Source organism: Triturus cristatus, chromosome 3_2, assembly GCF_964204655.1.
Source record: "Triturus cristatus chromosome 3_2, aTriCri1.1, whole genome shotgun sequence".
NCBI classification, from domain to species: domain Eukaryota; kingdom Metazoa; phylum Chordata; class Amphibia; order Caudata; family Salamandridae; genus Triturus; species Triturus cristatus.
This window is the reverse complement of record NC_140584.1, coordinates 486,117,162-486,140,794: the sequence shown is the minus strand read 5'-3', so window position 1 is coordinate 486,140,794 and position 23,633 is coordinate 486,117,162. Positions and strand designations below refer to the sequence as shown.

General features: G+C 44.4%; 1 protein-coding gene across 3 annotated transcripts in view; it reads left to right on the top strand.

The window, feature by feature from the left end:
* Positions 1-23,633, top strand: part of TRIM66 (tripartite motif containing 66) — a 743,368-nt gene that overhangs the window by 423,056 nt on the left and 296,679 nt on the right. For all 3 annotated transcript variants that reach the window (XM_085648127.1, XM_085648126.1, XM_085648128.1), the window contains exons 2-3: positions 12,984-13,087; positions 20,497-20,644. In XM_085648127.1, the coding sequence (XP_085504253.1) occupies positions 12,984-13,087; positions 20,497-20,644 (252 nt within the window). The remainder of the gene's footprint in view (positions 1-12,983; positions 13,088-20,496; positions 20,645-23,633) is intronic.

Sequence of the window (23,633 nt, the reverse complement as noted above, 5' to 3'; positions counted from 1 at the left end):
CCAGTGCCGCTTCAAGCAGAGCTACTGATGCAATGGCAGACCATCCCGGAAACATGGTCTACTCCAGTCACGTGGAGCTGTACCGTGCACGTCTACTGCATGTACTGGGGGGCACTGCCGTTGGCAGTGCTGCGGATCAGTTACCAGGTGGGCTTCTGCCTTGCGCACGTCACCTGCGTGCAGCCTGTGTTGCATTGTCGCTGGTGCATCTTCGAGTGGTCCATGGATGTCTGCCTCTCCAACGTAACGATACCTGACCTGGATTTTGACGTGTGTGTGCGCCCCCTGTTGGACCATGACAAGGAGTGTCACCTGGATGACCGCTTATGGCATGCATGGATGTTCGGCATGCAGGCTGGAAACTGGACCTGGGAGATTGCACAAGTCTTCGTGTGCAGTAAGCACATTGAGCCACTACCCGATTGGGTTTTGGTGCACATTGGGTCCACTGGTTGGAGTCAGCACATCTGTTCTGGTCAGCTGATGGATTACGCCGACGACATGTCAGATGTGGTGGACGACGATCGCTCATTGGAGATGTTGGCCTATGCAGCTGCACTCGCGTTCATGGATGAGTGACAAGGTACCTGCAGCCACAACTGGATGTGAGCCATTGCACTTGTCACGACACATGGTTGCATGTTGCGGATATGGTCACAAGTCCCGAGACGACCGTGGACATGGCTGCATTGGCCAGGACTCATGTTCCAGGCGCTGACAACCAACGCGGGTTGGCACTGACTTGTGTTGGTGAGGGACTCCCCCGAGGTGGACATGGGCGCTTTCCTACGTTCCTCATTCAGACATGCTGCTGCATTGGTCTGCATATCTTGGCACTTCTCTTGGCCGTACTGACTCACACTTGCTGATAAAGGTTCCGCACTTTCACTTGTCTCCAACTGTGTTGTGTCTTGATTTGTATGCCTATGTGTGTCACAAACTCTCTGGCTCCCTGCCATCCGTGCATTGCTACCGCATCAGGACTGTGTGCTTGTACTTGTGCATTCTCATGTCCCTGTTTCGTGCTTTGCCAGATGCGTATGGCCGTTTACCGTCCACAGGCGGGTGCACTTGTGTCCTGTGTTTGGTTGTGCACAAGTTGGTGTTTGTATCACATTGTGTTGGATGTTGGTGTGCTCTGCTTCCTATGTGTGTGTGCTGCATTGTGTGTGAGATGTCCCTTCAGCTCTGATTTGGCTCACCCTTCTCCCTTTCAGGCGGTGTTGTGTTCACTTCTGTGCCTATTCAGTGGTGTGACATTGCCGAGTTGTGTGACTTGTGCACCTGGTTGGTGTTGTTACTCTTGGACATGGTTTGTCTGCAGTTGTGCTGTGCTTAGTTGTGCATGTGTGCCATTGTGCATGTCTCCCCCCGTCCCCCAGTCCCTGCTGGTTCCTCTCCCTGTTGCTTTGTGTCTGTTGTTTGGTGCAGTTTCCCGTCCCCGAGTCCTGCCACCATCTCCAGGCTGATGTGGTGGAGACCATTTCCTCCATGTCATCCAGCTCCTGGCGTGGTGCTGGACTCCCACCTCGGTGTGCATTGCTGCCTTTTTGTTGTTGGCGTGTTTCTGCTTGTTTGTGCTTTTCGCATCATTGCTGGAGTTCTGGTTTTGTGCCATTGTCGTCTTCCGCTCTCAGGCCACATTCATCTTGTCCAAGTTGGCCTGCCATGTACAATGTTTTGTTGCCAATGGGTTTGGTAAGGTTGTCTGCTGGCTCGGGTTGCCTCCATTGTGGTTGGCTGTTGTTTTCTGTTTGGTCTGCCTTACTTTTTCAGGCTTTTGTTGTGCTTATTCCCGCCAGCCGTGTGTTGCGCGGTCCTGGCGGTGTTTATCCCTGCTTTCCTCATCGCGGAAGGGCTCATCGCAAGTTTTCTGGTTTTGTGGTTTGTGTTTTTATCTCCGTCGGGGTGGTTGTATCGCAGACATTGTCCACGGTGTCGGTGGACTATCGCATGGTACTGCCTTGTTGTGAATTCCACGCTAAAACGGGGTTATTTTCCTGCAATGGGCTGCGATATTGCAAGTTGCGTTACGCTACTCTTGCGGTAGTTATCACACGTTCTTGTGAATATACCCCTAAGAGTTGATAGGTATGAAACACACTTTGATTTTTATGTACAATTTGCAATGAGAGTGATCTCCTGATACTACATGAAGCTGCAGTACACAACCCTCGGCCATGCACAGTGCGTATAGGCAAGAGTACTTGGCCTTTGACCATATTACACACCCAATTATTATGTCTCCAGAGCCCACAGTGTATGACCAAAGTCTGTGTGTAGCTGTTATGTGCAGAGGCCTTTCTTTGTCCATGCCTTGTGTCCAATCCCAATGCAGCCAGAATGAACTCTGTGAGGGGACAGAAGGCGGTTCACCTCTTGTGAGCCATGGTCCCTCAGTAGTGGTCGTAAATAGCAGTGCCATACATGATAATAGTTTTTTATACAACACTTAATACCACGGTTTTGCAGTTTCTAAGCTCTACAAGTAACCTGTGTTAACAATTATCCGATTTAATTATATTAATTTGTTGAAATTTGATGAAAGGCTGAGTTGGCCTTTCAAGATCATACACAAATGTCAGAATTAAATGTTTAATTTAAAGGGTCAAAATACTGTAAAAGATGGGTAAAAAACAACGTTTTCTGTCCAATGTTTTTAAAATGTGTAAGTTCCATTTTACATCACTTTTACTCTTTACATTGTTACTAATCTCTGATGGTAGGCAGAGAAACTTACATTTTATCACAAACCTAGTTGAAATGACAGATAACGAAGTAAAAATGGTTTCTACTCCATCCAGTTTCAGTGTACCGATTTATAAACATTAGATGCATGCTGTCCACTGGAAAGACCAATGGGAATTCCATGATTCAATGAAAATACCGATAGGCACAATGAGACATTAGTAGCCAGTATCAAGAGGCAACGGAAAGTCATTGGGGCTGTCTTCCTAGCCGTTCAGTGCATGTCCAATTACTGAATCCAGTAAATACCATGTATAACTGGGCAACAGGAACTTCCTATCGGAGAAGATGCCACTGGTTAGTATTAAGGAGAGCAGAGGGAGTAGGCATTGGTGGACATAGAGGGACAATAGCGTCTTGTGAGCCTTTTCCTATGTACCGTTATGGGGATGAGCAAGCAAGCATTGTTAAATGCATTAGGTTTTGCCAGGGATTCATACTAAGTTTTTTTTTTTATAACAAATTTGATTAATTTTCTGTTCTATACAGTTGCTGTCATACAGGTATATATACATACAGGTCCAAGTTTGATTATTTACCATTAGCTATTGGTTTGCAGTACCTATTACAATAACTTGTATACAATAGTGCAGGGTTATACCTTCCCACATTACATTTGTGACCTGTTGGCTGATGTCCATGTTCATTTCTGGACTACAGCTATCTTGGTGCAACTTCACTGTATGGTACATTGATCCATTCTGTTTTAATATCAAACATTACAATAAACATAACTCCCCCCTCCCTTCACCCTGCGCACTCAGACAAACTATGAGAAAATTATCATAACTCCTTATTTGTGTGTCCTCCCTTTATCTGGTTATTTTACAACCATCACTTTGTCTACAGGTAGAGTTGACTGCTTTACATGTCTTCCACAACCTCTGGTGTTGTGCAACCTGCCCAATACATTGCCATGCCTCGCACTGGATTCTTCCAATACTTTAAACTATAGGTATCTCATTTGCTATAAGCTCTTCTAACATCACATTCCACTCCATTGAGATAGGTTTTTTTCGCAGACCTCTATTTTCCTCTCTTTGTAACTCTATGCTTGTCGCTCTGCCTCATCTACCCATCTCATTAAACCAGTCTTACGCTGCTGGTGCTGTCCTCGCCTTCCATCTCATGGTTATTGTCCGCTTTGCTAGTATCAGTGCCAAATTAACAAATCTATATGTGGGATTTTCACTTTTTGGCTGAGGACTAAGTCCTAGAATGTATCGTTCTAGCGTAATCTCCTTTCGTTCTGGGGCCACTGTATTTAGCATGGTAGTTATTGTTGACCAATAGGGTCTCAGTCTGGGACAGGTCCATATCATATGTAATAATCCTGCTGCGGTTTCCTAACATCTTGGACATGCATCAGTTGTGTCTGGGAATATCTTACTTAATCTGTGCGGGGTCAAGTATGCACAGTGTAATATCATCAGCTTGATAAATTTAAATTTCGGATTGCGTGATACTTTCCTCGGGTGTTCAAATATGATACCCCATTCCTTATCAGTTAATTGCCTTCCTATATCTGTATTCCATGTATCTCTGAGTGATTGCAGTGGGATTGCCGTGTGTGCTCTGATTCCATGTGACAACCATTTAGTCAAATGGGATCCGTTCCCCATTAAATATTGCATACGTACTAATTTGTGTGTTTGGGGTTCTGCACCTTCTGGTGTCCACGTAGAGCATATGTATCTCACTATTTTGGCATATGAAAGAAACTGGGTGTCCGGTACCCCTTGCTCCCTTACAAAGGTGTCATGATTCATTAGCACACCATCTGCAAACAGCATCCCTATTGAGTCCACTCCCGCTTCCAACCATGTATGTATATGTCTTTGTGTTACTGTTTCTAGATGCAAAGGCAGACCCAGAAGTGGTATATTAGGGGAATAGGGAGTCTGGCCCTTAGTGTATTGCAGCACCGGTTTCCAGTATTGTAACGCCACTATAATAATGGAGGCGCAGTTTTGGATATTTTGCTATGTGTCAGCAAAAGGGTAAGTAGCGCACCTCTTTCCCAAGTACGTCGTGACATATCTATCTCATATAAATTACGCCCCGCAATCCAGTAGGCCAAAACCTGTAGTGGTCCTGCATAGTAATATGTTCTAAAATCTGGGGCGCCCAGCCCGCCATGTCTAGTATCTAATTGACGCTTTGCCAATCCAATTCTCCGTCTCCCGTTTCCCCAGATCAATTCTATCAGAAGCGTATCAAGCGTTTGAAAAACCTGCATAGGTAGCACTATCGGCAAATTCGTGAAATAATATAGCAGCCTGGGGAGCATCATCATCTTGGAGATAGCGACCCTGCCCACCACTGATAGGGGTAGGGATGTCCAGAATTTTATCTGTGTTCTTCTAAGTGTGTTAATTGCCCACGTTATGTTGCCATGTACTATGTCCTCCTTCTCCCTGTATATGTGGATCCCGAGATATTTAAAAGTAACTGGCGCCATCTGGAATGTCCACTGCCCAAATTGTAGGGGGGCGAGTTGTGTGCGGTCTGTGAATGAGTATGCATTGGACTTGGAGTCATTAATAGCGAGAACCGACAAGTGTTGGAACCTATAAAACATGTCTGATATTGATGAGTGATCATTCCCAAATTTCCAAAATAGAGGATAATATCATCCGCATAAGATGATATAATATGCGATTCCGCCCTCACATGTATGCCATGCTGCCCCGCTTGAGTACGTATTTTAGCGAGAAGTGGTTCCAATGTGTGAATAAATATTGAGGGTGATAGTGGGCACCCCTGTCTTGTACCCCTGTTCACTACATATTGCTCAGATATATGCGTGCCTGTACGTTTTTGTGCCGTGGCGTTAGTATATAATAAAGTCACCCATTTGGTGTAAGTATCTGGAATACCAAATTCCGGTAGAGTGTAAAGCATGTAGCTCCACTGTAGTGAATCAAAAGCCTGTCTCAGATCCAGCGATATACAGCTTGTTTGGATGTGGTCGTGTCATCAGTTGATGTAGTTTACGGATGTTGAGGGCAGTGCTCCTGCCTGGTACAAACCCACATTGATCAGCATGTATCAATTTTGATATAAGCTGTTGAATCCGGTCAGCCAATAATTTACTTAATATCTTGTAGTCCGTATTCAGTAATGAGAGGGGTCTGTAACCCGACAATTCTGTACTGTCCCGACCTGGTTTAAGGAGAGAAACCACCAACGCCTGTAGAATAGAGTCGGGCAGTGAACCGGATTCCAATGATGCACAGTATAGCTGTTTGAGGTGTGGGACTAGTAATGGCTCATATTTTGCATAAAATTCTACTGGCAAACCATCCATCCCCGGTGTTTTATTTCTGGGTAGAGCCTTAATTGCTGCGTTAATTTCTGCGTCCATTATTGGTTTATCTAGCTCTTCTTTTTGATCTGCCAATAATTGTGGCAGTTGTAGCCCCTCAAAAAATACCTCATATTCATTGTCATTCGATTCAGGTGGAGCCGCGTATAGTGTCTCATAATAGGACTTGAAGGCCTTATAAATTTCTAGTTGTGTGTGGATCGTGTTTCCTTCCTGTGTATTGACTTCTAATATGGGGGTCATCGTCGGTGCATTTCTAATAATCCTGGCAAGGAGTGGGCCTTCCCTATACGCCTCAGAATGTTGTTTTTTTGTGTACAGGCGGTAATCCACTACTCTGAGCTCTTCAAGCAATTCCGCGTACCGCATACGTGCTTCATGTAGCTCCTCTGCGTGTGTCACCCCATCTACTGCTGTCTGTTCCAGCACACCCAGCTTACTTTCAACTTCTGTGAGGCTGGCTACGAGGACTGCAGGGATTATTACTAAATTAAGAGGTGTGGGAGCAGAGTATGACTGCAGAGAGAATACTGTGAGTGCTCTCTGTGCAGGGTGAGTGGTGCATGAATGAAAGGTTGATAAGTGTCTGAGTGCAGGGTGAAAGTGCCTCAATGATTGATGTGTGTTCAATGCAGAATGAGAATTGTGTGAGTGTACAGAGTGAGAGAAGTTACCCTGTACAAAGTAAGAGGTACGCGAGTATAGGGTGAGCGGTATGTCAATAGTATGGGTGCAGGATGAGTGGTTTGTGTTCAAGGTGAGAGGTGTGGGTGGAGGGTGAGTGGTATTCCAGTGGTGTGTGCGTGCAGAGTCAGCACTGTGTGAGCAGCATTTGACTGCCAGTGCAGTGTTAGGGTAACTGTGCAGAGTAAATGGTGGGTGAGTGTGCAAGGTGAGTAGTGTCTGAGCGTAGGTTGAGGGAAAGATGGGATCTGAATGAGGTAGAATACATTGAAAGGCGTGCATGATTCACAGAAGCATTTGTAGGTAAATAGCCCCTCCAAGCGTTTAGAAGGCCTCAACTGTAACCACGTGACTGGAGAGCCCATTCCCTGAGCAATCATTGGAGATCTTAGGGTACCCTATATGAAACTCATGGAGAGAAAGAATGCGTTGTCTGTAGCTCCTTTAGACAGATCTTTTTTTTTCCCGGGGGTTTTTAGTCAAAGCGCACGTGTGTTCTGGAATTGGAAGTGTCACATGTATCCATACAACTATGGCCTATAATTCCAGGATGCTCCGATGCCACTAATGGTGAACGGCAAGTGATGACGCATGTGACATGAAGCCAGCTGGCAGCTGTGCGGCAGGTGAGCCCCTGAGGCGGTCAGCACACTGGTACATCGTCAAACTTTTGCACAGATAACCAGAGAGGGAGTGTCTTAGGTCTTTATGTCCCATTTGGTGCCATCGGGTCACCCTCCCACCATGTTGCACAGTGCCTGGTCTATGCCTGTGCCATCTGTGTCCTGAGCCTGTAAAGTCCTTTGAACCTGTAAAATAGTCCTGCCCAGATCCCAGTATGTAAACTCCCTGTACTCGAATAGTTTACTGCCGGGGGCCTGTGTAACCTGAGAGATAGCTCTGCTGTATAACCGCTGAGCCTGTTAAGCTTGTGAAACCCAAAGTAGAGTTATCCGAGAACTGTGCATGTTTGCTCTGTGCAACTTGGGGGATAGCTCTGCTGAAATGGGGGAGTGAGGTGCTGTATACCCTGGGGCATCACTCTGCTTCCTGAAGCTGGAGTTTGTAACAGCTGTGTAGCCTGAGAATAGATGTGATATCTGCGTCTATAAATACACGTAAAATGAGAGACAGTACTGCCATCCTCAGCCGTTACCTCAGGAGCTGGTGGACCCCGGTGGTGTAGATTCGGGCTGGAGTGAAGTTGCTGCCAGTCACTGTTTGGAAGTGAAACTCGCGGAAGCAGATAGGCCGCAAGCGCTGCGCAGAAGAAACCTAAAAACTGTAAGGTGCTTTGCCTGACACTAAGACGGCTGCCATGCAGTGTAAAGCTTCACTCGTACACTGGAGCATCCTCTCGTTCGAGTAATGAGAGCCTAGAATCTTACAAAGTGAAAGTGACATCAGCAATGAAGAGAACAGCCGTACTTAAACCTGCGGGTCATTTAAATGCTTATGTGGTTACAGCTCACTGCATATTAAAATTGTAGATGTCTAAATCAGGTCAGTTAATGTGTGCACGCAAATTGCAAAGCAGAGATTGCTCTGACAGTGTCTTCTAATACAGAAAAGTAGCAGTTTTAGATGTGTGAGCGTGTAGATATCTCCTATAGATTTAAGCATTTCTAATGACCAAAGCTGCCTTGAGCTTCAAACATAAAACTGCATTTAAAAAGAGGCACGCAGACATTTGGTGCTGGAAAAATGGAAACATGAGGCCTGGTCAAATGCTTTCAGTTTAGTGAATAATGTAATACCATGCACAATTAATTCATGGTTGATTTAAATGTGTTTAGTTTAGATTTGACCTCACTATAGAATGTAGATTTAATTTGCAAAATGTGTTTTGAACTATCAAAGTAGCATATATTTGTACTGAATTAACATGCATTTTAAAGTGTAGAGAAAAGTAGTAATACAGCTCATTTTGCTTTGAGAAGCTACACCAATGAGACTTGAATGTTTGCCTCCCTTTTTGTCTGTGAAAGAAAGAAGCTTCTTCTAATTTACAGACTGTAACTTGCTTTTTGGTCAGTATTTAGTTGTTTTAAACAAAGCCTCATTCATTTCATAGCTAGAGTAACTGGAAAGCTCACATTTGTCTTCTTATTATTGTAACATGTATTTACTGTCTCCGGCCTAAAATAATAATTTCTTGTTGGAATAAAAGTTTTCTTTTTAGTTGAAAAATAAATTGTTTCTATAGCAGGAAGTTAGGAGATTAAATGATTTAGAGCAAAATTCAAATTTGTAACACGAACTCGCCTGATTGATGACGTGAGCAGTCAGCCGAGGGTGTCGATGTTTTTCTACACTTCATTTGGATGGAGAATGAAGACTAATGTCACATGTTTTGAAACATTTTTGCTGAACTAAATACGTGTTCCTAGTTGAGAGTTGGGGGCTTTTTTGGTTCTTTTTAGAAGGATTTTGAGTTATGCAGAGAGAGGAGGTGCTGTGGGCAGCATCTGGGGGGGGGCAGGGGAAAGAGAGAGAGAGAGAGGGGGGGGGAGAGACAGAGAGAGAGAGAGATCTGATGCGTTCTGACTGACATCATTTATGCCTAATTTTTCCTTAGAATAGGGATTCCTTCCTTTATGGAAAGCGCTGTATGAAATTTATGAAATGCTCTGCATTGATCCTATTTTTCTATGATCAATTCTGTAACGTGATTGATATCTGACTGATGAATAATGAGTCAGAGAAACTTAAATTTTGATTGGAAAATAAATCCCTTTAAACTACTCGCCACTCTCATTATTGACTTAAATATTTATTTGCATTTGATATGCTCATGTTTATGTAGATGTCCTCTTGGTCATAACACGGTGGAAAAGATCCTACGTCTTGAGCGGAAAATGAGGTTAATGGTACTTTGGCAAGGAGAGTTTACCGTGAGATTTCTGCTCCACATGTCATTAATGCACATGTTTTAATTGCTGATCAGATTTACCCATGTGCAGAAATCCCCACTGGGCATTTGTTGCACGCTGGAATGACTTTGGTGAATGACAGTGGATTAACAGAAAGTACACTCCTCTATTGATAGATTTCTCATGGGAATGGCACAAAAACAATTGCAGTGCTTTTGATATAAATGTAGAAGTTTAGGTACTCACTATCCCAGAATACTGTTTGCTACTGAGAAGTGTCTGTATTCGGCCATTAAAATATCGTACCTGTACTGAGAAGTGCAGGCATTGGATATGATTCAGGGATGGTGGCATACATTAATATACAGAATGTGAGGAATCTTTGACCACATTTGAATTGGATGTAACTGTAACAGTGTTAGAAACCTTAGTGGCACCATTTTGCAAGATCTGTTTGTGAGAAAAAATACTGTGCCGCTATTGCAGTGGAGAGGTGGATAATATACAGCAGCGCTGATAGCATAATAGAGCTATCAATAACACCTAGGATTCATGCAACTATCAAAGATGAATGTAAAAGAATGCCAAGAAAATCCTCCCGCTAGAAATAATATATTTATTACTAGTCACAGCCACAACTTAAAATGTGTATCCATGAAAGTTTCCAACAGCAAATTTTACCACAAGCAATTAGCTTGTCACTTATGCTGTTGCACAGAAATGCACAGATGTGCATAAATTAATCCTCACATAAAACGTTCTGACATATTTTAGATCCTGTACGGAACTTCTTTGGTGAGCAACAATATGCAAAAGCTGTAACCTGGCGCTGCATTTACGAGGGCCAGATAACCTACACCCTCAAAATACGGAGATGCAAGCACATCACAAAGAGACATGCATCCATATGTCTTACACTCACCTTTAAACTTCAGCTAACAGTTACACACCTCACACAGCCTGCATGTGAGTGGAAGCAAACATGCGTCGAGCACTAGTGAGAAGTCTTACAAGTGGCCGACAGAAGAGTGTAAGTTTTTTCATGAAGAGATAAGCTGCCGTTACCTGAACTGGAGCTGCTGATTTTCGGTTTGGGATTCTGACGAGACTCCTTCATCCACTGGAAGATCTGCCTCCGACATGGTGGGCGACGCCAGACTGGAGTCCTTGGTGGAGTAGGCCTGGCTGCTGCCAGCATGCTGTTAGGGGGACACGGAACGCAGTGGCACCAGCTCCTGTGATGGAAGAAACAGGGGTTGGTGCTGGTCCTGGGTGTCGGGGATCAGTAACAGGCTGGCTGGCCTGGGACCCAGCTGCCATTCCCACCACTTGCCTCAGGAGCTGGAGAACTCCAAGGTGTAGACCCAGGTTGTGGTGAAGTTGCCACCAGCCACTGTTTGGAGGTGAAATCATGGAAGCAGAGAGGCCGCAGGCTGTGCTACGAGGCCTGCAGGCTGGTCTTCACCACCTCCAGTGGACATGCGATGATCGCCCCACAGTGCCCCCAAATATGGACAGAGACAGAGGGACAAACAGTGAGGGGCCATGCGCACTGCAAGGCATTACAGCCAGGCGGCAGATGAGAGGCAGAGGGCATTAATGCACAAAGAGACATTAGGACATTACAAAAATACCACAAGATAAAGGCATGCAGTTGCAATTGTGAAGAGATGTAATTTAAAAAAAAGTTCCTGAACAGAAAGCAAAATAGAACAAGTGCTGTGCATGCATAACCTTTAAAAAATCGTTCCACAAAAGTCGCTGAAAACATTACTTTGCCAGCAGGGAAACTGATAAGAGAAGCACACAAGGAACGACACAGGAACAACAGGAAACAGTATGCAATAGCCAATAGAAATGGAGGAAAGGTAGGTGGCAGACACGGGAACCAATGAAAAGCCAGGAAAGCAAGGGGCCGGTTGTAAGCCCCTTTTAAGGTATATTTAATACAATAGATTTCACAAGCACAGTGCAAGCGCTGTGCAGGTGAAATCTAAATAGGTTATTGTGAAAAGTGTGTTAGTGGAGGAGGGATTTTTCATTACGCAAAAAAATGGTCTTCTGTCGAGTATATTTAAATCCGAACCCTGTGACCCTGTGTAGCCAGACCCACCAAGATTTCGTGATTTGCAAAAAAAATCGCAAAATCATCACTTTTGTAAAAATGCCACGTTTTTTTCAAAAGTGCCCACAAAATATGTTTAAAAAAAACCTGACGTACACCCTCTTTTCACTGGCTCTGTGCTGCCACTGAATTAGTAAAGGGAGGGAGAGCAACAGGCAGGCAGCAGAGTTGATACATTCCTCTGTCGCCTGCCTTTGAAATGCAGCTTGCTCCCTTTTGAGCAATTAGCCTGCAGGCCGCCTCACACCTTTGTGTGCCCCCTGCAGGCCATTTGAAAGGCTCTCCTGTCCCCCACCTTCCACTGCACTTCTCTCCCTCGGCTCCCCCAGAAACCCTCCGATTCCAGGTGCTGTGCTGCTGGAAACCCTGCAACGTTACAGACTGTGACATTGCACAGTCTCCACCAGTGACAGGGTACAAGTCTGCAGTATTTTTGTGACAGGCACATTTTTTGCCCACCACAAAAATAATGCGAATATTGAGGTTTTGGGTCCCAAATTCTGCTTTTCTGGGCCGCAAAATTTGCCACCCAAATCCACAAAATCCCGGGGGGGCAGTGTAGTAGTGCACATCTTTATCCTGAAGAGGAGCCCATTACTTGATTGAAACACTGTTAAAAAGAAAATAGCAATTATGAGATGGGTAATGAGTTTCAAGTAAGGCTTCTGGTGTTCATTGATTCCATACATTGGATCCAGCTATGTAAAATGTGCTATTTGTATTTATGTGCTTTTTCCAATATCATCAGGGGCGTAGCTTCAGCGGGGGTGCTTGGGGTGTCACACCCCCCAATAAATGTATTTTCTGGTAAATTATTGTGTACAGGTGATATACATCGGGTATGTGAGGTGCCTGTCATAATTTTAATCACACAAACAAAAACATACACACACTCTTTCTCTGTTTTGAAAATCTTCAAAAATATTTATTTTAGAAAATATTGTGTTTTCTCTTACATAGTTCCTCTACTAATCTATATTCCTCTCCCTTTCCACTTCCCCTTAAGCCATTCTCATACACCCTGCTTGTCATATAATGTATTTAGCAGCGATTGTTGGAAAATCTGTACCACCCCCCCAACCGCAATCTTACTGACTAAGCTACGCCGCTGAATATCATGTCTCAGCTTAGTTTTTAATAAACTAAGGAAATCCACAAACATTCAAAACTCACTTGTGGTTGCTTCATTTCCTGATCTATTGTGTTGACATATATTTCCCCCCAGGTCTTATATCCTGTCCTGTGTGCAAACAAACCTGCATCACGAGGGATGTTGTTGAAAACTTTTTTCACAAGGACTTTGCAAAAGTAAACTCTGCCATGGCTAGGGTAAGTGTGCCCTAAATGCTTCTATTTTACAATTAAACATTTATTGATTTTGTGGCTAGGTCTTTCAATATGAATTCTGCAGTATTTTCAGGCTGTGATACAATTCTTTCTCATATACATTAAAAAGTGCAGCTGCAGAAAAGAATAAAGTTGAAAATAACTGTGCAAGTTAATGCTTTGTGAGCCTCGGTGAAACAGAGAATACAACTAATGTGTCACGCATACTTGACATGCACATACCGTCGATTGTATTATTTAGGTGGACTTCATTGCTTCCAGAAAGTAGGCAATACTCCGAATTTCAAACCCATACAATTTAATAATCTTTTCCGCAGACCACATCTTATATACAGCAGGAAAGAAAGCAACATTTTATTTCTTCAAAAGTCTTTTTTTTACTAATTCCGGGTCTGGGGAAGTTTTTTTGTAATGAACTAGATTTTATCATACTATTTACATTAAGTACAGTCCCAACAACACAAAGTTTAGCAAGCAATTGAGAGCAACTGGGCAATAAGGAGACATTGATCATGAATTATGTGCAAAAATCATGTTTCGAACAATTTACATTGAAGACATTACTCAGTTTGAATTATGGACTCTGGAGGCAACTGTGTTTAGTATAAATTAAGCACATTGGTTTTGGAGGCAATTGCCTTTGGCTTCTCTTAGGGAAAGTGACATGGTGATAAAGGAAAAGAGGTCAGTTAGTCCCTCATTTCACTTTAGAATTTGGTCCTGCAACTAAATGGGAAAGTCCTGTATGGGTAGGTTCTGGCCCTTCCCAGAACAATTCCGAATGTCTGCACATTTTGTAACATAGCATACTAATTTGCAGTTATTGGGCATTGTGTACGAAGAATTAAATAACTTTATGGAAATACTTTAAATAATGTATTCCATAGTAGTTTATGAAGAATATATTTTACAGCTTATAGGTTGAAAGACAGACGTGATTCGTGATGCTGCTCTATCTCACAAGCCAGAGAGGCACTTTCGACTAATAGGTGTCACTACATTGGTATTAGAAAGCCTGTATTTTTTTGCTGCTGCTACTTTTGTTTGCATTGTGCATTTTCCTTTATAATACATTTACAATGTAGAAAAACAAATAACATTTTTTTCTGTAAATCCTTTGTTCTCTGTCTGTCGAAATAAAGTTATTGTATAGCTTAGTCAAATTTACAAAATTCACTATACACAATAACAAATCGATGTACATCACTTTATAGATGTAATTGTATTACCACAAGACTTATAAAATACAACATTTTAATATCCTCTAAGTAGTCTTTTATTACAATCATGTAAGCTCTTAAGAGTGACAATATCAGATACACAAGGGCAATACGCAACAGAGTAGCAACAGCATGATTGTTACACTGGTATATATTTTCCCGCCATAGACGCTCTATCTGAATCCCTCTCATGTATGGAGTGGCAAATAAACCCATCCATAATCTCAAGAATAACTCTGCTTATTCTAGATTGAGGAGGTTAAGTAAATATGACCATGTGCCCTTACCCAGATCCATTTGATAGGTTAAGCCATGAGGTAAGTTTCTTAGAGTGCTATTTGATAACTAACACAGTCAATACATAAAATATTCAATTGTATTGTTGATATATCTAAAATCAAACCCACATCATTTAAGCATATTGTACAAAGTTACCCTTATGGAATAATTAGCAGTTGGGACGTGGATTGGGAGGCCAAGATGGCAGACGCGTCCTAACGTGGCTCCGCTATTCATCCCTCTTACCGGCAATTATCTGGCCCCCTGAGCAGCATCTATGAATCTGATTGGTCTTGTCATGTTGACGCTTCCCCTGCCAGGCTGCTCTGAAACCGAAGCCACCCGTGGATCGCCATAACGGAATCGCAGCCTAGCAGGAAAAGTGTGTGGGGATGGTGGTTATCTGGACTCGGGCTGGGCAAGTGCTGCACTGGCCTAATGTGCTGCATGGCACCTATAGACCAGAAGGGCACTGGGCAGAAAAGGGGGTGCCTGGTGCCCCTTACATGGAAGCATAGGCCGTGGACGGTAAGACCGCTCGGCCAACCATGTACGCTGTAGATGCTCCGAGCGCACTGAGGGTGTGGCCTGAGTGGTTTTCCGTGGTGACCCTGCTGCCCTCCTCGGCTCACTGCAGCTCACTCACAGCACATTGAGGCATAATTCGACCAGTACTAGGGACACTCCCTGACTATCTGCTCATAGGGTGGGGATCACACCCTCAATTCCTTCCAATACCGCCTGGCTGCAGCACTGCCTGGTTGACACATGTCATGTGTTAGTCCAGCAGGAAGCACCTGGCCATTCAGGTTAGCCTGGGTGCCCTGGCAGCGGACTGAACTCCCTTTTGGACTAGAGACACTCAGTTGCTGACCCCGTAGCCGATCTCAGCAAAGGGACCATGCCCTGAATGTGAAGCCTTGACTGTACCTGGGACTGGCCACTACCAAATCACATTGAGACCGAGCCCACCTTTGGCGGCCTCTTGATCACAGTCTTACGTCATCGACCCCCTCTGTGTAGCGTCTGTGTGAGCTATAAGGGGGGATTCACTGACCTGTGTCTATGCCAATGCGGATAAGGGACATCGTCTGCTACTGATCCTCAGTGATGACTCTTCGGGTGATCGTGATACGGTGTTGAGACGTAGGCTCCCACTCCTGCAAGCCGGCCCTTGCCAGTCTCTGATCACCTTTGTCGTACCAATCCCTCTGATGTCGAAGGTGCCTGAAATGAGCCGACTGCGGAAAATCAACTCCAGATCCTCACCACGCTCTTTTTCAGTCAAAGGCACCCCATTGGACCTCATTGAACATCGCCCTCCCACTGGAGACTGATTTGATATGGTATTAGCAGCCATAGAAAAGTCCAGCATATCGTAGTAGCTGATCTCACGCTACTACACACTGATCACTGCAAACATGTTGACCGTGTGAATGCTACGGAGCAGTCCTTTTAAGAGATCCAAGCGATCACTCGTCAAATGGAGCTGTAACTACAGGAACACAGCACCAGGATCCGGACTCTGGAGTCAAGGGTGGAGAATGCAGAAGGTCGGTCTAGGCGAAACAATGTTCACCTTATTGGTCTTCCTAAGGGAGCGGAGGGCCAAGACGCTGTTTTGTACATCAAGCGATGGCTCAGGGAACTATTGCCGGTGTCATCTCTCTCATGATATTTCACCATTGAGAGAGCACACAGTATTCCTGCTCATAAACCTGCTCCTGGTGCTGGTCCAAACCACTCATATTCAGACTATTATATTACAGGGGCAGAGAGTCAATATTGCAAGAGACTCGGAAATTTCTGGGCATCAGAGTGGAGAACACAAGAGTAATGTCCTTCCTAGACTGCCCTGTAGTAATGCAGCAACATTGTAGCTCCTTCCTAGCTGTGAAGCGGCACCTTCGGGAACTGGACCTGAAATACTCCTTGCCAGGCTCTGTGTGGTGGCTGAAGGTAAGACATGATTTTTTCAGACGCTACAGGATGCCCGGGACTGGCTAGAGGCTTCTGATCTGGCACCCGTCCCGCCATTGTCACGGGAGTGGACCAGGAACTCCGCACCACTAAGAACCCAGGACGACAACATTGCCAGCGTCAAAAGCACCTCTTCCCCATTCCCACAGCTGCCCCCAACCTGAAGCAAATTATATCGGAAAGGTGACAAGATAACCAGGAAGCAGTGTGGATCTGTGACTCTGCAATGAGCACTGATCAAGAAGATGAGTCTGCATGGTCCTCAGATAACGACGTTTCCTCTGTTGTGTGTCTGTCTGAGACTAATTTGATAACTCCACCTGCCATTACCCCTCAGACATCAAATGACATATGACTAACCCACTGTTTATGGATCAGTCGTGCCTTTCGCTAATGCATGTGTACATCAGAACATTGAATGCTTTCTCTGTTAATACGTGCTTACACTCTGCCTTAAATATGTATGCTAGTTTGTTTTTTAGCAGCTGCATGACCTACTGTTGATAGTTACATTAGCACTGACGGGATGTGCGCTTGACACATATACGAATGTGTGTCCTCTGCCATACCAGAGGCCGACTATTGGAAGGTACCTATGGTGCTTCCACTATCTCTTTATAGTTGGAGATATCTTCTTTCTGGCCTGTGAAATTTCACATCTCGCTTCCTGGACCTGGAACAGTGATCGGATCTAGATAGCCCCATCACCCCAGCCGAAGTTAGAGAAGCCATCTGGGCGCTTGATACTGGGAAATTGCCAGGACCGGATGGTCTGTTGGACTAATTTTATAAGGCCAATCTGACCTATGTGGAACTCTTGGTTCCTCGCTTACATCATAGGTATGAAGAGGCACTTATGTCCTCCCACCTTTCCGAATTCCTTTCCGAGACCATGCTTATCTCCCTCCCAAAACCCGAAAGGGACCCGACGGTGCTGGGCTCCCACCGACATTGCCACGTACTTATTGCGTTAATAAACACAGATTACAAGATTTTGGCTAAAATCTTGCTGGAGAGATTGGCACCTTTGGTGCCTTCCCTGATACATGCAGATCAAAATGGGTTTGTCCCGGCCTGCACCACCTCCTTCAACCTACAACGTTTCTTTAGTCTCCTACACTATGCCCTACCCACCTGGCCACGTTCGGGAAGCCTAGTACTAGATTTTGAAAAGGCATTTGACGCCCTTAAATGGGCCTTTCTATTTGAGGTCCTCCCACGCTATGGTATCGGGCCCTGGTACTCTTCATTTGGTAAAACTCCTTTACAAACGGCTGCCATCGAGGGTCAAGACAGGGAACTTCATCTCTGAACTAGTACGGATAGCAGAGGTACTAGACAGGACTGTCCCCTATCCCCACTACTTTTGTCACTTGCAATAGAGCCATTGGCCCTTGCTATGCAAACACAAGCAGTGATGGGACACATGCCATTTCACTGTATGCAGATGTCAGAGATACCCACTCTTTTCGTAACGTGATACCCCACATCTTTTACAAGTTTGCATACCTGTCGGGCTTACACGTGAATTGGGCGATATCCTGCTTATTCTCATTCGTTCCTACCCTATCAGACCCACCTCTCATTATTAATGGAGCACCTGTGGCTTGGCAACCAACTATGTTCTGCCTGTTCCATGCACCACAACTCCCCAGCCTCGCCCCATACTACTGCGCGTGGCATATTGTTGTTTTCACTGCAGATTATATTTTACTAAACACATTACACTCTATGCCCCTGCAAATCCATTTCTTGGCACACCCACGGGCCAGGCGGTCACTCTGACGGTGGAACTGACAACCACTCACTTAAGTAGCACTTTAAAACATGCCTCAGGCCTGCCATTGCAGCCTGTGTGTGCAGGTTTAAAGTGCCATTTTGACCTGGTAAACTAAACCTTATGCCAGGCCTAGACCTTTATTTTTAGTAAATGTGTCACCCAGCCCTAAAATGCCCATAGGGCAGAGTGCATTGTATTTGAAAAGTTGGAAATGTACTTTTAAGTTTTACCTGTCCTGGTAGTGAAAAACTCTTACATTTGTTTCTCACTATTGTAAGGCCTCCCTCTCCAATACAATAACATTGGGTCACCATATTACATTTAATAGGTGATTACGTTTGATAGGGAGCAGGTTTGTTCATTTTTTGCTGTCTGAGGAATTGTAATTTAAATCCCTCTTTAAAGTTGGATTTGAAGTCACAATTCTGAAAAATGTAACTTTTAGAAAGTTGGCATTTAAGTGGCATAACCATTTGGCGCCTGCAGTCTGTTCCTTGGTCACATGACTAGGTGTAGTTGGCCATTGTGTATTACTCGCAGACAGTATCACAATAGAGGGTCTCGGGTTGGCAGGATGGGACATCCGGGCTTGACGGGTGCAGATCTGTTATCTACTACACTTGCACTTCAATGCCACTGGCATAGCACACTCACAAAGTACTTCACACTAGCCTATTATGCCCCCAGACAGACTGGGACCAGGGCAGAAAGGCAGGAAATTCAGACACATCTAAAGAGGGAAAACTCCAAAAACGTATTCTACTTCAAAGAGAGCACCAGGTATAAAAAAGGACCCTCAGTCCCACTCTTTAGTACTCTCCTGGACCTGTGGATAATACAGAAAGAGGACGCCCTGATGCCCTGCTGCCCTGCTGCCTTGCTGCTTTAGGCCTACCCTGCTTGCTGAGAAGGAAGACTGGACCTGCTCCCTCCATCCCAGGCTGAGTTACTCCAAGGGTCTGCTGACTGACTTCCTGGCCTGAGCTATAGGGACATAACAAGCTCCAGAGACCTCCCTGCAACTGCCCAGCTTACCTGCTGCACTGGACCTGAAACTGTACCTGTCTGAGCCCTGCTGGTCCCTGCTGGAGTGAGTTCTTGATCCTAAAGAGGCACCTCACAAGGTCGTGGGGCCTTGGCTGGCATGAGCTATGCTTCTCCTGAAGTTTTGGGCTCTTTGTGATTGCGAACAGGCTCAATCCCACCAAGATCTCACTGCCCATGCAGGCCGCCAAAGCAAAGCTCCGGTGAACATGACTCTTTGCGCCACCGTGACTGCCAGCGACGACTGGCAACGCGAGATCTGCACTTCACTCTACAGAATCGACAGTCCACGGTGACTGCCAACGTGAAGCTTCAGGAACAACAGTCCAGGACACCTGATAGGATGTTTGTGCTACAGCGAAGGCCATCCGCAACTCCTCGCACCACAGAGAAGATCATCAAGGAACTAGACTATTCAATCTGGACTTTGAACAGGTAACTTTTCCAGCAGGACCAACCTGGTCTCATCTTTATCCGGTACGCACACCTTCATGATTACTCCATCACCTGAAGGGAGTACCCAGCTGTTGACTCTATAGATTGCCACATCTCTTGCACATGCAGGAACTGGCTGCTGCTGCAGCACCTGTCAATGCATTGAAAGTTTGATGAGCCACGTCAACATGATGGAGCTGTATGGTAAAATATTCCCTTTTATTTAATTTCAAAAACAAAATCCCAAAGCTAGATTTATTTCCATGGCGTAGGCCAATCTTTACAAGTTTTCACTGCCCCCGGTGGTGATGGTTAGTGAAAACTCGACATTTTATTGCCCTCTCTAAATCAGGAAGGCAGTAAAATGGCTAAACCTCAGACTGCCTTTCTCTGTTGCTCCATCAGAGGTGTATGTCACAAGACGTGGTAATATTGTTGCCCCAATGGCACAGAGATATTTAGAAGCCTGACTCCCAAACATTGCCTCTCATCAGGAGGTGCCTTCTAATAATCATCATCTTGGAGAGGTATTTTGTGCCCACTGTACTGTTTGTGAAACACGGATTGCCAAATGTTTAGCATACATGATCTTCCATGATCATTCCACGATTAATAAGAAATTTGCATAATATTAATTGTGCTTTCTTTTGCAGAGCTGCTTTGAGTGCAAAGAAAAGAAACCGGCTTATACTCTGTGCACCAACTGTAACCGGTGGCTATGCTGTTCTTGTACCGAAGAGCATAGACATGGAAAGGAAATTGGCAGCCACTTCCTGTCGGTGCCCCAGATGGGATCTTCAGGTAGGAAGAATGTAATATTGTAAAATGTTTAAAAAGGCTACATTGTGCAGAAGAACAGGCTGTACCCAGAACACCCCACCCTCCATATACAGGTAAAATCTTTTAAGATAAGTGCTGCCAAAACCAATAGGTATGGCTTTCATGTACCAACAAATGTAAACACAGGCATTCACACATGCAGTGGCGTAGCTAGACGTACTGCCACTCGGGTGGCCCCTAGGTTTGCCACCCTGTGCAGGTAAGAGCAGGGGGGGAGGTGGCGGCTGACTGATGACTTCTTCCAATTGCGGCTGACAACTGACTTGTTCTCGGGGCTGGGGAGAGTGCCTCCCAGAGCGAACCCAACCCCCATCTATCCCACTGCACACATGCTGTGTGCATCCATTGTATGCACAAATGTTGTTTTGAATCCAAACTGGCTTAGACATTGCTGGGAAAAAAGTATCAAAAAAATAGCTTTTTGTGTAGAAATCTAAATCTTGCAGAGATGGGAATAAAGAGCATGAAGTCGTCCTCTCTTCCGTAATACAAATTATAATCCATATATGTAAAGCGTAAACATATCATCCTTAAAGGTTTCAAGGCACTGGTGGCTGTCGGAGAGATTAAGTGAGCTATTGCCCAGAGTCATATGATGCTGAGCTGAGCTGCAGCCAGAGCTGGGGTTCAAGCCGTGACCTCCGTGCTCCAGAGTCAGCCACTCTGACCGCTGTGCCACACCTCTCATTACAGAAGAACAAAGAGTCCCATCTACTTCATTTATTTATTTATTTAAATCTGTTTTTATTGGCATTTAGTAAACAAGTACATGAGCAGTTGTTTCATCTTTTTTGCAGTGTGTAGCGACATTAGATGATGTGCGTCACTGGACTTCAATATACATTTAATACAACAGTGAGGTTTCAATAGCTGTTTTCGACACAATATTTTAACATACGGTTGCTTATAGTACAGTATTTTCCACAACCAACACATCTTGTGTATTTGCACATGTTGCGGAGCAGGTTATGTTTAATAGTCAATTCGATGCAGATAGATTGGTTAAGCTGTTCATGTGGCAATAACTGTGTATATGGGGTGTTGAACTTGGAGTAGGGTTGGAATGCTCACGTAGGTTGGAGTATGTAGAATGCTGTATTTATGCCTCCGAGGGTGCCCCTTAGCACTGCCATTGCCATAAGGTTATAATGCGCAAGTGCATCAAAGTAGTATCGTTTAGCTTGTGGCGCATGATCGGTTGCGGAAATGTGGTCTATGAGTGAGGGTCGCATGCGCGGTGTTGGCTGTTATGTCAGGTGCCTGAAGGGACTGGGTTGGCAGGTCTGTGGATTGATGTAGTGTTGCCAGGATCACTAGTCCCATCTACCTCATTTCAAATATTTGTATTAGGTTTTTCAATTAATCAATGTTGCATTACACAATAATTCAGTTCAATAGGCATATAAATTGCAATGTAATTAAATGCAAGTAACGAGGATTATATTCTAATAGTGAGCCTCTATTATCCTAAAGCTTTTAGTCTCATATAGTTTGCTGAGTCAGGTTCACATTGCATCTATTAGACACTAGTAAATTTAGGGAATTTCAACTTGGAGGGGGAAAACAAAGTGGAGTGCATGAGCATTTCACATGGGTAGGCAGTTGAGTAGACAGAAGGGTTATCCTGGGCAGAGGGAGCCTGCATCTAACCACAGAGTCCCATCTTCTTAACATAAAGTCTGGGTCCCCGTTTGAGTCATGACCTCCCAAAGTTATCCAACTAGTAGCCAGCACAATTGCCACCCCCTTGACCTCAATCACGAACAGGGCCATCATCACAGCATACTCTCCACACTTATGGAAAGAAGCTGCAGTTTGTTGATAAAAACCTAACCTAGACCCCGATGACTTAAAAAACTAGTGTCTCATATCTTTGGTCCCTATACTGCCAAAAATGTTAGAAAACCATCTAAATGTCCAACTCATGTCCTATATTGAGGAACAGGAACTGCTGGAAACTTCTCAATTTGAATACAGGAGCCGCCATGGCATGGAAACTGTCTTGGTCTCAGCTGTAGACAGCATTAGAACATTAGTTGATGTGGGTCAGGCTGCGGCACTGATCCCATTGGATCTTCTCACAGCTTTTGATTCAACACCCTGACCCTTCTGACAGATGGACTATTACAACTAGGTATAAAAGACTCAGCCCTGAAACTCTTAAAATCTTTCCTTACAGAGAGTTCTCAAATTGTGACCCACAACCAATTTAAGTCTGCCTCTTTTGCTCTGCCATGTGGGGTGCCTCAGGGATCTTCCCTGACCCCAACACTGTTTAATCTATTTGTATCCCCGGTCGCTAAACTGATTCAATCTTTTGGGTTACAGACACTCTCATACACAAATGACACACAAATAATTGTGTCCGTCACAGATGACAGACATTCTATATCCTTCAATTTTAACAACTGCATAAAAGCAGTTATCAATTGGATGAGAACTAATTGTCTAAAATGAAATGCAAACAAAACAGAAGTCATTATTTTTGGAAGCCAACCGTTCATATGGAATAATAGCTGGTGGCCAGATATGCCTGTGCCAACCAATTCAGCAAAAGATATGGGTGGTATTGTGGACCAACATCTTGCTTTTGATCTGCAGGTTAACTGTACAGTTTCCACATGTTTTAAGATCATCAGGATCCTCCGGAAAGTTTTCCCTTATATCCCAATATCAGCTTGCAAGTAGTGGTTCTGGCTCTGATTTCCTCACGACTTGACTATTACAACACACTTTATCTGAATATCAAAAGGTCATCTTTGACCAAGCTGCAAACTGTTCAGAATACAGCAGCGAGATTGATTTTGGATATTCCCAAACTTCAATCAATCTTGTCAGAAGTAATTAAGCTTCACTGGCTTCCAATGAAAAAATGCATCATGTTTAAGGCCTTGTGCATGGCACGCAAGATCTTACATAACTCTGGGCCTAGGGCAGTCAGAGCGCTGTT